We start from the raw sequence: 15,716 nt of genomic DNA, 5'->3' as shown, positions 1-15,716 counted from the left end.
CATGGTGGGAGGCCAGCAGGGCGGGAGGGGAGGAAGAGGTGAGCTCCCTCACGGCATGGAAGGTGCTATTGGCTGAACTGTTTAGTACGGGGTCGACCTCGGCTGGATCTGAGAGCGACGGAACCCCACCACACGGAACGGACAATGATGGTGGACACCCTGCAGGCTCATAGGGGGGAGGGAAGGGGATTGTTAAGTTAATTCTGTCCTGTTTTTTCTTTCTTTTCTTTTTCATATCTGTTGTTTGGCCTTTGTTGTGGCTTGATGTGTTCTATTTATGTTCTGTTGCACTGTGTGGTCGTTATAAAATAAAATACATTTAAAAAAAAAAACAAAAAAAACTGTGCACGGGGCCTCCCGCATTGATAACACAGGCGGGGAGGCATGCTTGCTACCATGGTACCATCCTTGACTCCAGAGGCAAGACAAGCCAACGGGTTCAGCACAGCCGGTGAGTCGGAGAGAACGTATAGCAAACTGGACTGTGTTGAGCCCAAGGTTGCAAACAGCAACATTGTATGAATCTGTTTGAACAAAGAACTTGTGTGTTTAAGATTGAAAGAAAGTCCACTGAAGGACCAGCTTCAGAGTGGTCACTCATTCAAATGACTCTGGCTGGTCCCCTTTGTTGAACCTACAAGTACCAGGAGGCCCTAGGAGAGGCCATCATGAGGAGTCAGAGGTGTTATACAATAGTTGAGTCAAATCCTTTGTACAATCGTAAGTCCCTGACATGTTGACAAGAAGTAGAGCAAAGGGAAGTGAATCCTGCATATTGATAAAAAGTTTTTTTGCCAAACGTGAACCCGGCTGAGGGATGCCTGCGAATCAAAGTGAATAGGAATACACCCATGAACATTGTATCGACAAGAGTGAACCCAGCTGAGGGTTGTCCACATTGAATGGTTGTCTAAAAAGATATCGAGACTCTTGAATGTTACATTGTCAATGAAAGGCTGTAGTGAACTCGATGGAGGGAGGTCCACATTACACAAAGGATCAGAGCCCGAGGGGGATCCTAAGGTGAAGAGTAATCTCCCCGTAAAGAGTCATTGGATGAACTTTTTTGTTTTTTGTGGATTGTAGCACATCAGGTCCTCTGAGGCAACAGAATGTGAAAGAGACTTGACCGCAGAAGGGCAGGATATTTTGGAAACAAACCATAATCTCGTGCTGTCGAGGCCCAGGAGTGTCTTGTGCTTAGGAGTCCTGCCTTGTCACATGCTAAAAACGCGGGGAAGGGAGACCCCAGCCATACCATCCTTACTTATCATTTCGAGAACACTTCTTTCTTTTCTGATGAACAGTATCCCACACTATTCTGTAACTTAGTGGTAAGGATTGGCAATATGTTTTATAGTATAGGCACTTTTTATTTGACAAGACGCCCCTAGGACTACCTTATTATTATTTGATGGTCGTAGCTTGCTCCCATTTTAAATTTAGATTAGGCGTTTATCCCACCCATTTTACGGTGTAACAAACACCCTTGAACTGTGATCACTTGTGTCTGTCTTTACTGTTTCCACCATGAGTGTCTTACACTTATGTGTAGAAGATTCGGTGATTAACATCAGCCTGCAGGGTTGGGTTTAAAGAGGCTGTGTCTCCCAATTGGGTCATTTTCCCTAGGAGACGAGTCCCTCTCTGCGAGATCCTCCTGCATGTGACCACCCATAGGGAGACTATTGGTTAGCAGCCTCACCTCCCCAGCTTCACGGAAAGGGGCTCCTCGGGGTAGAAGTGACGCTATCTGAAGGATCGTCACATACTATTACTGTTCCTGCCTAAAGAGGGTTCCAGTGCTGGGGACCTATCCCTGTGATTTAGTTTTTGATCATACCCTATTCGCTAGTACCGTACCTCCACACCACAGGCAGTCAGGAACGTCACCTGAGGTGGTGGCAGGTTTTGAGGCAGAAAGTAGTGCTTACACCTGACGCAGTGCACGAGAAAGTGTGGGAAAAGTTCTCTGCATTACAGAAGGTGGCAGCCTAAAAGGTTTATTATTAGCCAATAATATGATTGTGAGCCTACAATTAGAATTCAGGATAACTTACTGTTGTGTGTATCATGTATAGTAAAATGCTCCTACAGAGTTCTACATTACAACAACTGGAACTTATACATGCACTGAAATATCTCTGAAACACATAAGACGTATGCACATAAAATGCTCCCACACAGCTAGTTGACATTTAAATATGTATTTGACATCAAAACTAAAATATACACGTTAGAAAGAGTAAAGTGAAACCTATAACCAATTCCCATATTTAGTATACATGCTTACTATTCTAGAACGCATATTCTCTTGCTACCTAACATCTAAAGCTAAACTTCAAAGTGTGAAATCATTTGAAGTATGACATGGTAAAATGGTACTCACAATAGTGCACGTTAGAAAGACAGCTCTGTATTGCTGTTCCAATAACAATTCACTGGAAATATCGACTTTGAAAAACCAATATACTTAAAAAATGACCCAAAAATGATAAAATGGTGAAAACTAAGAAAGCACTGAAAATGTGTGTCAAAATTGAACAGGTTCCCCATACACCAAAAATCAATCAAAAGGAGACATGGGGCCTCATTACGAGAATGGAGGTAGCCATGGAGCTGTTAGCTCCATGGCTGCCTCCGTTCCGGGCTCCATTAACAGGTTCCTGCAATGGGGACTTACCGGGTTACTCCGACATAGGAGGACCCGGTAATTCCTCCTTGCAGGAACCCATCACCATTCCAATTTGAGCCCCCATAGGGCTCAATAGGAATGGGGAGGGAGGTAATAACGGGCAGATTACATCTGGCCCGTTATTACGTCCCTCTTGCCCTCGCGGGACCCGGAAAGCACGCCTGGTTCTACCAGGTGTGCGATCCAGGTCCCGCAATTGGAATATATAATGGGAGCGCCAGCCTTATAATGAGGCCCCAGGAGTCTCTGAAAACATTTTTTTCCAAAAAGTAGAGATCTATGAACAAAATGCAATCCAGGCATCGGTCCTACCACTCTGTAAAGAGGGCTGCTTCCCTGGTCCATCTTCTTTGCCGCAAGTCATGCTTTCAGCAAAGTGTTGCCCTCTCCTTGCCCCAGATCAACTTAAAAAGCAGTTCAACATTGGCTTCTTCATCTAGAGATGTTTGGATTTAACACAGGCTGCTAACGTACTGAACCAGCTCATCATGCAACATGGTGGCATTCTTCAGTTTTATATCAGAAGGTGTGGTAGCTGTATGCATGAAATGCAGTCAAATAAAACTATCATGAAAATGTGCATGCTCATGGTGACTGAAAGGTATGCACTTCGATCAATCCGTTCCTAAATTCAGCTTCCTAAAAGATGCAAAAACAATATTGCAGTCAAACAAAAATCATGGATTAGAACTGTAAGCGATGCTCCAAATTCATGCTGTAATGTAAACAAATAATCAATTGACAAACAGATGCTCAGTGGTTCAGACCCAGAGGTGAACTTGCAGGCATGGCTACTCGGCGGTGATGTGGCATGTGTGCGTGTTAGCTAGAATAGCCTATTCCACTCCCACGCTTCAGGTAGAAAGGCTTTAACATACATCTATTAGATCTGATACAACTTTGATGGTGTTTGGTAAACATGCCCCAGTTCTTTAATCACAATGATGTTAGATTGCACAACACCAATAATCCTCCATTGAGGGTGAAATGTGTCCTTGAGAGCTGCCTGCCTTTGGCTGATAAAGTTATTTAATATTGGAGAAAAAATGTATGCTTTTGAGGAGATTTGTATAGACACAATGAATTGCTTGGTGATTCAGAACTGGAGGTGACACGGCAGCACATTTACGCAATGTAGCATAAGTATAGGGGAACTGGTCACTACATTTCAGCATGCTGTCTCGCAAGATATACACACCACCTCTATCTGATTTGCCTGGCTGCCCTGCTTCATCATCTGGGCAACGTTGCTGATCAAGTACTTTATTTTACCTGGCTTTGGATTAGGGGAGAAAAGTGTACTTTATGTTTTGGTCATTATGATGTCTGCCCTGTTGAGTACTGATGTTCTCTTAGTTCTTGTTCTTCTGGGGCAAAGTATGAAGATGCTAAGTCATCTCCAAAGTATATCAGTGTTTGCTTTCTGCATGTACACATAAGTGAGATTGTTGCATGTATTACCTACGTAGGAGACCTGCAAACATTATTTTGTTTGGTCCTATTTCTGCCGTTTCAATTGTAGTAGTTGGCAGCATTTCATTTGCACTTTCCAGACCTACCCCTGCACATTTACACCAGCATGACAGCTTGTCTCTGTTTCCAGCCAGTTCCTGAAAGCCTTTGGTAGGGCAGATCCTCTCTGTTTTTCACCCACTGTTTTGGTTTGGCACCAGTAACTGCACACGTTATGGGCAGAGTATAAAACTATTTGCCATAATGATTTTGTGGGTATTGAGAGATGGGCTTATTGTTCAGATTTTCTTTAACTCAAACTCATAGTATTTCTCGAATTGTACCAATGATTTGTCCAATTCAAAATGGCCTCATTCTCTAAAGATATTGAAAAGGTGAATCATGGACATGCGTGAAACGTATATGGGGCCCTACACCCAGTATTGTACACCGCACGAATGCTCATAACTAACTCATAACCTTTGCATTCATCAAGTAGATCAAATAATGGCAGTCCAGTTTTATAACACCACTCTTCAATGGGCATTGGGTCAGGGCTCTCCTCGGGCCTCGGTGCTTTAGCTGGATGTGGATAGATTCTGTGCTGCTGAATTCCTCTGAATGATGCTCATGGTGTAGAGTGGTGGTGGGCAACCTGCAGCCCTAGCCAGCATACAGAATTAAGAGGGGCCATGAACGTTGTTGGGCAAAACATTTGGTGTGCTGCTGATTCTTGATCTACATAATTTACCTAATGTAGCATTATGGGATGGGTCTATGTACAAATCTATCCTTTTCAACAAATTGGATGCTCCGACTAGCACTGAACACTTCAGCTGAGATAATGACAGAAGTTGCATGTTTCATCCCATCTTGCACTAGATCATCTGGGATGGGACAAATTCAAGTTAGATGTAGCAGTCTTCAAAGCTTGACACTAGAGGTTTTGTATATATGCCGTTTTGGCTGACATGCTAGTCGTCCCATAGCTTTGACCTTCGGGCCTGAGAGTATGCGCCCCCAATCAGACCACGAGTGTCACACCTGACACTTGGAGTTTGGCAATGCACTTGAGAATGCATAATGTTATGTAACCTCCACCTCTGGTCTTTAGCTTTAGACATTGGGCCTCATTACGAGGTAGGAGGTAGCCATGGTGCTATTAGCACGAAGGCTACCCCCTTACCGCATTCCGGGTCCGGGTCCCCGAAATAGGGACTTACCGGATCATTCCAACCTTGGAGGACCCGGTAAATCCCCATTCCGGGAACCATTACCCATTCCCATTCAAGCCCCCATAGGGCTCAATGGGAATAAGGATGGAGCTAATAACGGTACCGCAATTTGCGGTACAGTTATTAGTTCTGGAGTCCCTTAACGGGTCCCTTCCATAACGCCTGGTAAAACACCAGGCGTTAAGGAAAGGACCCGCTAAGGGACCTCGGAATAGTGTGGTAAGGGATTACCGGCACCGGTGTCCTTACTGTGCCGGTAATCCCTTACCACCTACCTCGTAATGAGGCCCATTGTCAATCTTGCACTTTGCATTCATTTCATCACATAGTATGTTAATACCCCCTTCAGTGTGTCTGCGCGGAGGGAGGGGTGTTGTTTCTCTCTAGAAAATAAAGGTTTATGACAATAATATCCTTACATTTGTCATTTAATTAACATTGTTTATAATAGTGGTGTGCATACTGCTTGGGCTGATGGCAATCTATTTCATTTCCCTATGGTGTTGTTATCAACTAGAAGTGAATACTTTTCACGTGGTGACCATGAGCTCAATTTGCATACAAAAAAGGAGACTATAGAGAAATGGTTTTGAATGGGAGAGAGGGAATAATAGGATCCCCCCCCCCCTTCCCTGGCAAAGAAAGAGCAGCATAGGTAACCTCGATACACATTTTGCGACGTAATATTTTGATTAAGTCATTCTGATGTTTTGAAACACTGGCAATTACACTCACATTTTTAAGTGATGACCCTACTCAGATTTGAGAAGTTGCTGTGCTAAGATTATGGCAATAGCAGCATAGCGGGAACCATGGAGTATTTTATTTCAAAACATTGAAATAAGATAGTAGTTTGAACGTGTCTGATTGTGCCACCCTTCCTCTGTTATTCCTGGAGGGTGTTTCAGACTAGCATGATTAGGATCTGGCAATTCCATTCAAACCAAATGACATCTTCGATTGTATGTAGCTAATTTATCTTCCATCGTCTCATGTGCTGAACACACTAGATAGTGATTGAGTGATTGAGAGTATCTAATGAAAAAAACGACCTATCGGATCCAATAAGTCGACTGCTTAAATATGTGAGAAACCTGAGGGTATTCTAACGGATAGGCCCTGAGGATCCTTTGTTCAGGTGGCCTTGGAAGTGCCATCACGCTTGGATCCAAACCACGGGAGCAGATAACGAGGGAGGACCACCTGGGCATGGGGTCCTTGGGGACTGCGGAAGGAATGCCCTTGGGCGAGACGCGGTACTCCCTTTCTTTTGACACACCCCTACCCGACATGCCCTCTGTTTGTATGGGATATTGTCACCAAAGTCCCCATCCTACCCCAACCTTTTCCCAAATCGAAAAGATGGCGAAACCATCGGGGAAAACAAAGACCATCCCTAAATTCCAACATGAGTTACCCCTCTTTCCTCAAAACCCACTTTTCAACAACCCTAAATTCAAACCCCTTTTCCTGACATAAATCTACATCTTTATCCCTTTTTTGTAGAACACCACAATTCCCATAATCGCATTCCCCTATTGAAATACCCTAGTACTGAGACGAAGAAAAGAGGGACTGAGAGTACGAGGATTACTGAGGGAAAAACCTTTGAGACCGAAGACAGACTATCCTACCCTGATAGTAAGCTGTCCCACTAATAGAGTCAGGCAAGGTCAGGCAGACCCAACCCTGACAAAACACCTGCAAACAATTAACACCTCATAGGTGTACAAAAGGAGGCTGCATCGGGAGAGAGGGGAGTTGCTCTTGGGAAGCCAGGAGTTAGGCTGCAAGGATGAGTCCGACAGAGGATCCCTACCTATGTCCCAAGCACTCAAGGGAGCAGCAGTTGGGAAAACAGAAGGGAGGCTGTGCGGCTGAGACCAGCAGTGGATCCCTTCTCAGTCCCAGCCCCACTGGCTGCCTGACCTTGAGGGAAACGGAACGCCGGAATGCTGGCCCAGTGTGGCTGGAGGGTTGCCACAACGTGAGGGAGCCAAAGCGAGGCGAGCCACCCATAGTGGGCCATATCCAGGCCAGTGCTTGTTCTTTTGGGACACTGATAAACAGAGAAAGAGGTGCACTCCGGGAACTGTAATGCACTGCTTCCCGGAGGAACGAAGGAGTTGGGGAGGAAGCCTCCCGGGTGAACGACAGGTTTGGGGAGAAAGGAATGCACAAAAGTACTTGTTTCCCTCCCAGGTGAACGAAGGAGTTGAGGAAGAAAAGAGGGGCAGGTGGTGAGACCCTTACCTCAACACTGGAGGCGGACGGCATTCCCCATAGCTTAGCGCTGGGCGGTGAGTTTCTGAGAGTTGGGAAACACGGCACGCATGTGAGACTGAAGCAGGGATTTAGTAGAACTGTGTGAATCCTTCTTTGTAAGCCTAAAATCCACTCTTAACCATATGAGATGCATTATGGTACTTGTGGGGAAAGTACAGAAAAGAAAGACATTTGTAAATTGCTCATAAACTGTGGTATTAATTTGGCCAAGGATTACAGTATGCTGAAACATGCTTTGCCAAAACCAAAAAGAGCGTGTAAGACAAGTTGACACATTGGGGTGGGCTCCAATCAGTGGAAGGATAAAGGAGGATTGCAGAGCCCCACATTAGATGTGAAGGTGAAAGCGTGCCCGGGGCACGTAGCGATGACAGCCAGAGTATGGGAGAGGTCCCGCACAGGAGTGGTGAAAATACTGGGTGTTCTTTGAAAGGCTCCGATATTGTTGCAAAGTATAAAATTGGGAATACAAGTGAAACCATCTGAGAGAAACTGTGAACTATGAGACTTTAAACCAGCCAAAGGAGGAATAAAAAGCATAGGGGAGGGGTACCACCATAGAAGCTAAAGTGCAATTGAACTAATCAGGGTCCGAACTCTGGTGAGAGAAACCGGAGAGACCCGTTTTGAGAAAGTGAACCTTTTTTTTCTGAGTTCTGTGACATTTGTGGAACTTTAAAGGCCAGAGTTATTTTCCCTTGGGCAACAGAGTTTCTGAGAAGCTACCATGCCATAGAGGGAGGGCTGTACACACCATCTACCTGACCAGAACGCTCTCTCTTATGGTTTTACCGTGGGAACGAAGAAGACAGCTTGCTATCCTGACTTTATGTTGATACACTTTTTTTGGTTGAACACTTACATTTCGCCTCACCACTTTTTGTATGAGGTTAGGGCAGGTAATAGGTTTGTGTAATTATTATTGTTTTGGACTAGACTGACTACGACTGTTTTTCTTTAATTTAATGGTCGATATTACTCCCATTCGAGCGTTAGGGCAAGGTAGGCAGTCTCCAACCCTTTTGAAGCGGTTTAATAAACACCCTTGAACTTGCTCTTTTGTGTTGTTGTCTTGCTTTTGATACCATGGGTACCTCACAAATACTACAATTTTGTATAATTCATTTGCTAAATCAAATAAAACTCCTCAGTCAACAATGTACAGACTCCGATTATTTGACAAGTGTACACTATTATTGTGTGCTCTTCAATGTCTTGATTTATTCCTTACACAGTAAAGTAACAATAAGGAGTTAACATATGATTGCCAAACAGTTGTGCGCTGTAAGCTTTGTGCCAACACGTGTTTCATCATTTTTAGGCTTTTCCAAGCTACAACTGTAATAATTACAATCATTGGCTAGTATTAATTATACAGTATAAATTATATCATTAATGAAAATACAATAAGAAGAACATATATTGTGGTTTTCCCCAAAGAAGATCACAATCTAATAGATGTGCCTTTTGGGAAAGAGGTGAAAAAAGAAAATATATTATTTCATTGATTAACTTTCTATTTGAATCAGTAAAGAGTTTCAAAAACTTGATAATTCATCGATAATCTTTTCAGTAAAAAGATCTCAATTTCTAAGTTCATCCTTTGTAAATGATCAGTCAGGCATTTATTTTCAGTCAAGTTTAATTTAGAGGTTGTAAAAGGTCAAAGTTATCCTCAAGAATCCATTGCGATATGAAAAATGTATATACTAAAGCAGATTGATAGTCTTATGAATATATGTAGAGTGAGAGAGAGAGAGAGAGAGAGAGAGATAGAGAGAGAGAGAGAAAGAGATGGCCCTACATGTCCTGTTATTAAGAGTTATTTTCATATCATTGTCAATGTATACCTAATTTTATATGGTAATGCATTGTCAGCTTGCTGTATAATGTTGATATTTATTTGAATACTCCTCCAAAGAGACCTTTTTAACCTTTAATAATTATACTGCATCAATCATATATCTTTGCTGAACTTATTATTTTATGCTGAAGGCAAGTATTAGCAACCACTCACCTACTTCTACATCGATGATATAGTCCTCAGTATGGCCTGTCCAATTCTTTATATTAATACATGTTTTAAATGTCCATCCACATTTACTTGTAGCAATCGAAAAGTAAAATGGGAAGAAATATACAAATAATATTATATGTTTCTGACTTGGTACTTGTGTGATATGATCAGGATACTTACTGATCATTATATCAATCTCGGGAGATCAATTCTCCCTGTTAATATCCCATTAGAATATTGGCATGCTGCGTGTGTAATAGCAGCCATCAGAATTTATATAAAAACATAATTGCGCATTTACGTCAATACGTGTGACGTGATCGCGCATGACGTTATCACGTAGGCGTATGGAATCATTCCCCCATGGGGTCGATGTATGAGAAGTATAGAAAGATTTCTTGTAATCTATTTATTTCCAAGTTACAGAAAATTACATTGTACTGTGTGCACCAATGCTATTATTGGACTGATATTGTCCTTGTGAAATGAGCAATAACTATTTTAGTACTTAATACTTTAGTTACATGATTACCATTTATTATATTAAGTGTGGGGTCAATTCCACAGAGGAGTTTCAAATTAAATGAGTGAATTATCACTAGCCAATGACTAGTGCAAAGTTTGAGCCCGAATTGTATGCCTCTGTGCCCACCTATAAATGTCCATAAGTACTGAGAATGGTTAAGGACCCGGGGGAGAGTAGGATATGATCTGTGTGGTATTATTTGTCTTGGCGGTATATGATGGCAATCAACACGAAGAAGGTAAAGGAGGATATGGGAGGAGTATGGGGAAAATATTCAAATATATCTGAAGTGTCACTTGTTTTATGAATAAGCCTGAGCATGTATTATTTTTCTTTGAATCTTAGTGGGCATTGGATAGGGCAGCCCCACCTATTGGCTTTTGTAATACTTGTTCCAACCCCAGGAGCTCCTTAGTTTGAGCATGTGCTGTAGGACTAATGAGACAGCATTGTAGGAGCTCTTAGGGGCACTGGGTGATGGCCACTCGGGCCTCCATCTTGGATCGGCCAGTTAGGACTAGACAAGACAAAGGACTCTTATTCATCGCCGAAAATACATCGGGGCCGAAGGCCCAATGCCCATCATCTGAAAAGGTGGACACTGGATATCGTCAGACCAGAGCGACTGACCCGAAACTGAACAATCACGTGAGGTGGATGATCCATATGGAAACCGAGGACAGACTATGATGATAAACAATAGGGGTGATTGTGATGTCATGGGGGGCGGGGAGATCAAAGGGAAATGACGCCAAATGGAATGGGCCAGACAAAGTGGGGATATAAGGAGAAGGTGAGTTGGTTGGGTTAAATTGGGTGGCGGGCTGTTGGAGTGGCGTCCATTTATTCAGTTTGCAAACTACTTTTTGAATAAATGTCTTGCGTTGTCCATTCTCTACCAGACTACACAGTCTCTTATTTGATCTGCATTGATAGTACACAGGCTCTATAGGCATCCTAACTGGGCAGAAATATGTACATTCCCAAATAAGGATTGGGCTCAGTCCTGAGCTAGGTGTGCTTTTCTGTCTTCTGTATTGTCAAGCCTATTTTTCTTTTTTTATAAAAATGTTGCAACAGTCTTTTTTTATTGAAATATTCACTGGTGTGGCAAATTATCAAAATAAATAGCACTCACTAAATGTGGGATTCTAGAAGTTGACCACATTAGGAATGCATGACCCAATTCTTTTTGTCTGATAGAAGTAGTTTCCTTGTGACATCCGATTTTCTTTTTAGCAGAGTTGAGATAAATCACGGCCGAGTGCTTCCAGCCTCTCACGGTACTCAAGATGCTTGTAATTTGCGGGGTTCACACCTTGAAAGCCATACATGGCGCCCCACCAGCAGGCAGCGATGGCTGCTGTGGAGTCACTGTCCCCACCATGGAAAAATGCCCGGTGTGCCAGCTCTATCCAGGAATCCCCTGCACCTAGAAGGGCATCGTAGGCGATCATAGGGGCATCGTGGCCACTGCTTCCTCCCCAACCTTCGTAGCTGACAGAAGTGTAGAACTTGTCCCGCTCAGCCACACCATAGTTGTCAGGAAACACAGCTGGTCTTGTGCCATCGAGGAGATCTCTCTGCTTCAGGTACTCTGTCCACTTTTCTTCAAAATATGACCTGTGTGCGAAAAAGGCAATGCTTACCCTTTAACTTTTTTACGTCATCATGAATGTTTACACATAATTTAAAAAATAAAATGGTTTATGATTGCAAATCTTATTTATTTATTCATAGCCTTTATTGTCTAAAAGTCTTTTTTTTTTTTTATAAAATTTATTTTCAAAAAGTTCATAACAGAGAAACAGCATGTACATAATATAACATCATGGGATAATCAAAACAAAGCCAACAGAACTATATACACCAGAAAACCCCCCAGACCTCCAGGAGTCACAAAACAATCAATAAACTGGTCTAATATAGTAAAAGAAATTTACCCCAAATCTTGTTAAATAAAAGTCTTTTGTGAGTACTGACTAGGCTATACCTCCACTAATTACACCCAATAATATGGCTAAACTATGTGAATGTGTTTTTCTAAGTCATATTGCTCCATTTTGTAGGCCACTGCTGGTGAGTTCCGTACAGGTGTAGGAATGGAATATAGTAACGCTAGCTTTGACTTCATGGTTGACCTACACAGGCACTTTGATTAACAGGTGTGAAACAATAAATTAATTAATTATACTGCGTTCACAAACTGATGTTAGGGGCTCTTTACATCTGAGCATTATATGTTTGGGCCAAGCACTATTCATCACTACTGTTAGCTGTGCCCACATTTGAGTTGATCCTAATTGGAATGCTTTTGTGGTACATTACACAAAAATAGTAGGGCTGCAGAGGCTCCTTGTCCATAATGGATGACAGGGCACCGACCCGCCACCCATTACGGAGCAGTAAAGCCTGCCCATTGAAAACAATATGTCCTCAGTTGCAAAAAACAGCTGAGGATGCACTCCTGGGCTGGTATTCACTATGTAGGGAAGCATGGCTTCCCTTTCACAAGAACGCTACTCCAATGACTCATGAATGGCAGAAGGCGTTCTGCTTCCCCAGCCTTGCAGGCCCACTGTGGGTGCAGCCTGGTCGAAATGCAGAGCCAAATGTACATTTGGGCATACCTGCAGCCCCCCCCCATTCACAGGGTCTGCACAATGGTGGCGATCCTGTCCAGGAACAAGGAAGTTCTCCCGACTTCCTATTTGTGGTGTACGGGAGCCAGAGGGCCATCATGGCGGCGTCTGTACTCTGTGGCTGCAGGTAAGAAGAAAAAAAAAAACTTCTGTATGCACATGTGCATGCAAGGGTTTGTCTGCCTTAGCTCTATGAGGAACTCAATACAATGATACACGTCACTACTGACATTGCGTTGAATTTTTAGTAAGCAATAGTCATGGTTAGCCAAACGCCTAGCAGGTACTAGGGGAAACTATACGACTTTAGAGGGACTTCTGAATAAGAATATGTCAGGATGAGTTCAACTAAATTGTTACTCTTTAGTGCTCCTGGGATTTCCCTTGTGAAGAAACATACATTTACGAAACATATTCTAATGACTCCCTGCCCCCCTAATGGTGCCCTACCTTTAATAAAGAAAGCTCCAAAGGCGCGGCCACAAAACCAATTCTTGATCCTGTGCTTAACAAGTCTAACCGGCACTAATAGCACAAAGGTTCTAAGAACTCGGCCAAAGTAAAAGGTCATAAAACTACCATTCCAAATCCATCAGTATTCTAATGCAAACAAAATGCGTTCCTAAGGACTTTGAATAACCACAGTCCTCTCCACAGCCTAGGATTTCAGAATTCATTCTCTACTGGTTCTTCCTAGACATTCTGTCCTGTGACTCTCTCTGTTCCTACTTTTATTGGGGTAAGAGCCGGCCCCTCTCACAGTCCCTTGGGTGCTGGTTTCACAGAAGGACTCTCCAATAGGCGCAAGGCCTCCCTCCCATGCCTTGGTATATGTCCCCTTTTATCTGTATACCGTGGTTTCATTAAATTACTTTGACCATATCACTTTGTGGGGAAGTGATATATCTGTAGGGTTTGAGGTATGGGAGTAGTAGTGGGGGGAGGAAGGGGTATGTGAGGTATCCACATTGAAAATGAAATAGAAAAATACATTTGAAGTGATTTTGTCAAAATAAATTACAATGGAGCAGGTTGCTTCGATAAAACCACGCAGAACCAATTCACCAGGGTTATTTACCCCCCCATCTCCTCTGTAGGACTCTCTCACAGGCACTTGGGTGCAGGATTCACACTAGGCGCTTCTCCTAGCTCTTGGGGTACATGACAGCATTCACAATATACCTCTTAGACCTTGGCTTAGAGGACTCTCAGAAAGCATCTCTCCTAGGCCTTGGGATCAACATTCATATTAGGCCTCACTCCTAGACCTAGGCACCTCCTGCCAGGGCCGGAACCTCTTATTGTCTTCCCTAGAGATCACAAGTAGAAAGCCCATTCATTGAATCTGCCCCCATTCTGAACTAGGCTGAGCTTCTATTATTTCATTCTGCGTCAAGCTAGTTTCTAATTTGTTTTAACACAAGGCTTTCATACAATTATTTTATCTTTCCTAGTAGGCACACATCGCTTTTTGAGTTTTTACTGCATCATATTTCATGAAATCTCCTCGTTCTAACCAGGTAAGCATAATTTCCCATACATTTTCCGGACTATCTCTCTCCTCTGCGTTCAGCGATTGATGCTGGGTATGCGCCCATCAGGCTTAATTGTATTCCATCTTTGCAAAGCCTATTAAGCGTGTCCAGGCTGTTGGCTCAAGGCTGATAGACTGAGTATGGAATGGTATTTAATTTCTTAGAGATTTATGGTAGTCGCTGCAGGCCCTTTCTATTTTATGCACAATTCATACCAGCTTGATAATAATTTCAATCTCCTTATACTAACCAGATCATATGCATTCATCGAACATATACCAGGTTTATTCTCGCCAGGACACATTCTGTTTAAATATTTACTCTGCTTACTCCTTGCACTGACTATTTTGTTTTTCTGTTATGCATTGTGAGCACTCAATAATGGAAGGGGCACCATTTCCTTGGGGTTCTCAATAGTATCTGCCAAGGGAAGATTAACATAACTAATATTAATGAACAGAAGTATGCTCAATGTTAAAGGCAAGTCCTCCAATCACTCCGATGTCTCTACAGCCCCGTTTTTTTAAGAGTGAAATAATCAATTTTAGAGCAATTGCTGATCATGCATCAGAAATATCCGACCTGCACTTTAACAAAAACAATGGATTTCTTATTTGCCATTGAAATCTGGGTCAGCAATGACTATGAGACCCTTTTCCATTTGTTCACTCCACCGCAATACTCTCTTTTTGGTTACATCGATCTGCAGACTGGGGAGGCATTGTGACCCAAATTTATAATAACCTATGCAAAGTTCTTTCAATTAATAATCCAATTGACGCAAATCAGCAAAATTACTCTCTTGAAAATATAGTGTAGACAAGTGTTAGGTAAGATTTACACAGAGCTGGTAAATCTTCCTTTCCTGGTTCAACTCCAGAACTTTTTGCTTTTCTAGTGGGATATTTTTCCTTAATACCTCGGTGAGTGGGAACCTTTTTCCACACTCACCTGTCTTTAATTCTTTTTATGGGTGTCATTTTTAAGACTCTCCATAGTGACTTTTTAAGTTATCATGTCTAACAACTTATTGGCAATACGTGCCTGGTGTGCCACTGTGCGGTGCACGGTCTTCCGAATTCCGAATCGCTCTGAAACTTCGTGGGCATCCTGGTGTATCTCCATAGACACGAATCGAGTCCAAAAAGTCCCCTCACAAGAGTGCTGGACCTTTTAAACAACAAGAATTCAATCATGATTTTCTGTCTTCTTCTGTGCTCCTTGAAAAGGCGTCAAACCCGCAGAACCGCATTCAGCCGTGAGAGAAATCTTGCCTAAGCCTTCTTCATCGATCCCTGCTGCAAAGTTCCTTCTGAGGTCTTGTGTTC

The 15,716-nt window shown here is 42.7% G+C and overlaps 1 protein-coding gene across 9 annotated transcripts in view; it reads right to left on the bottom strand.

Annotated features, from left to right (window-relative positions):
- Window positions 1-9,292: 9,292 nt before the first annotated feature.
- Window positions 9,293-15,716, bottom strand: part of LOC138488657 (ADP-ribosylhydrolase ARH1-like) — a 74,542-nt gene continuing 68,118 nt past the window's right edge. For all 9 annotated transcript variants that reach the window (XM_069615830.1, XM_069615833.1, XM_069615832.1 and 6 more), the window contains one exon: window positions 9,293-11,834. In XM_069615830.1, the coding sequence (XP_069471931.1) occupies window positions 11,447-11,834 (388 nt within the window). In that variant the 3' untranslated portion in view covers window positions 9,293-11,446. The remainder of the gene's footprint in view (window positions 11,835-15,716) is intronic.

Source organism: Ambystoma mexicanum, chromosome 9 (assembly GCF_040938575.1).
Source record: "Ambystoma mexicanum isolate Mex_15411 chromosome 9, UKY_AmexF1_1, whole genome shotgun sequence".
Classification (NCBI taxonomy): Eukaryota; Metazoa; Chordata; class Amphibia; order Caudata; family Ambystomatidae; genus Ambystoma; species Ambystoma mexicanum.
This window is presented reverse-complemented; position numbering and strand designations above follow the sequence as displayed.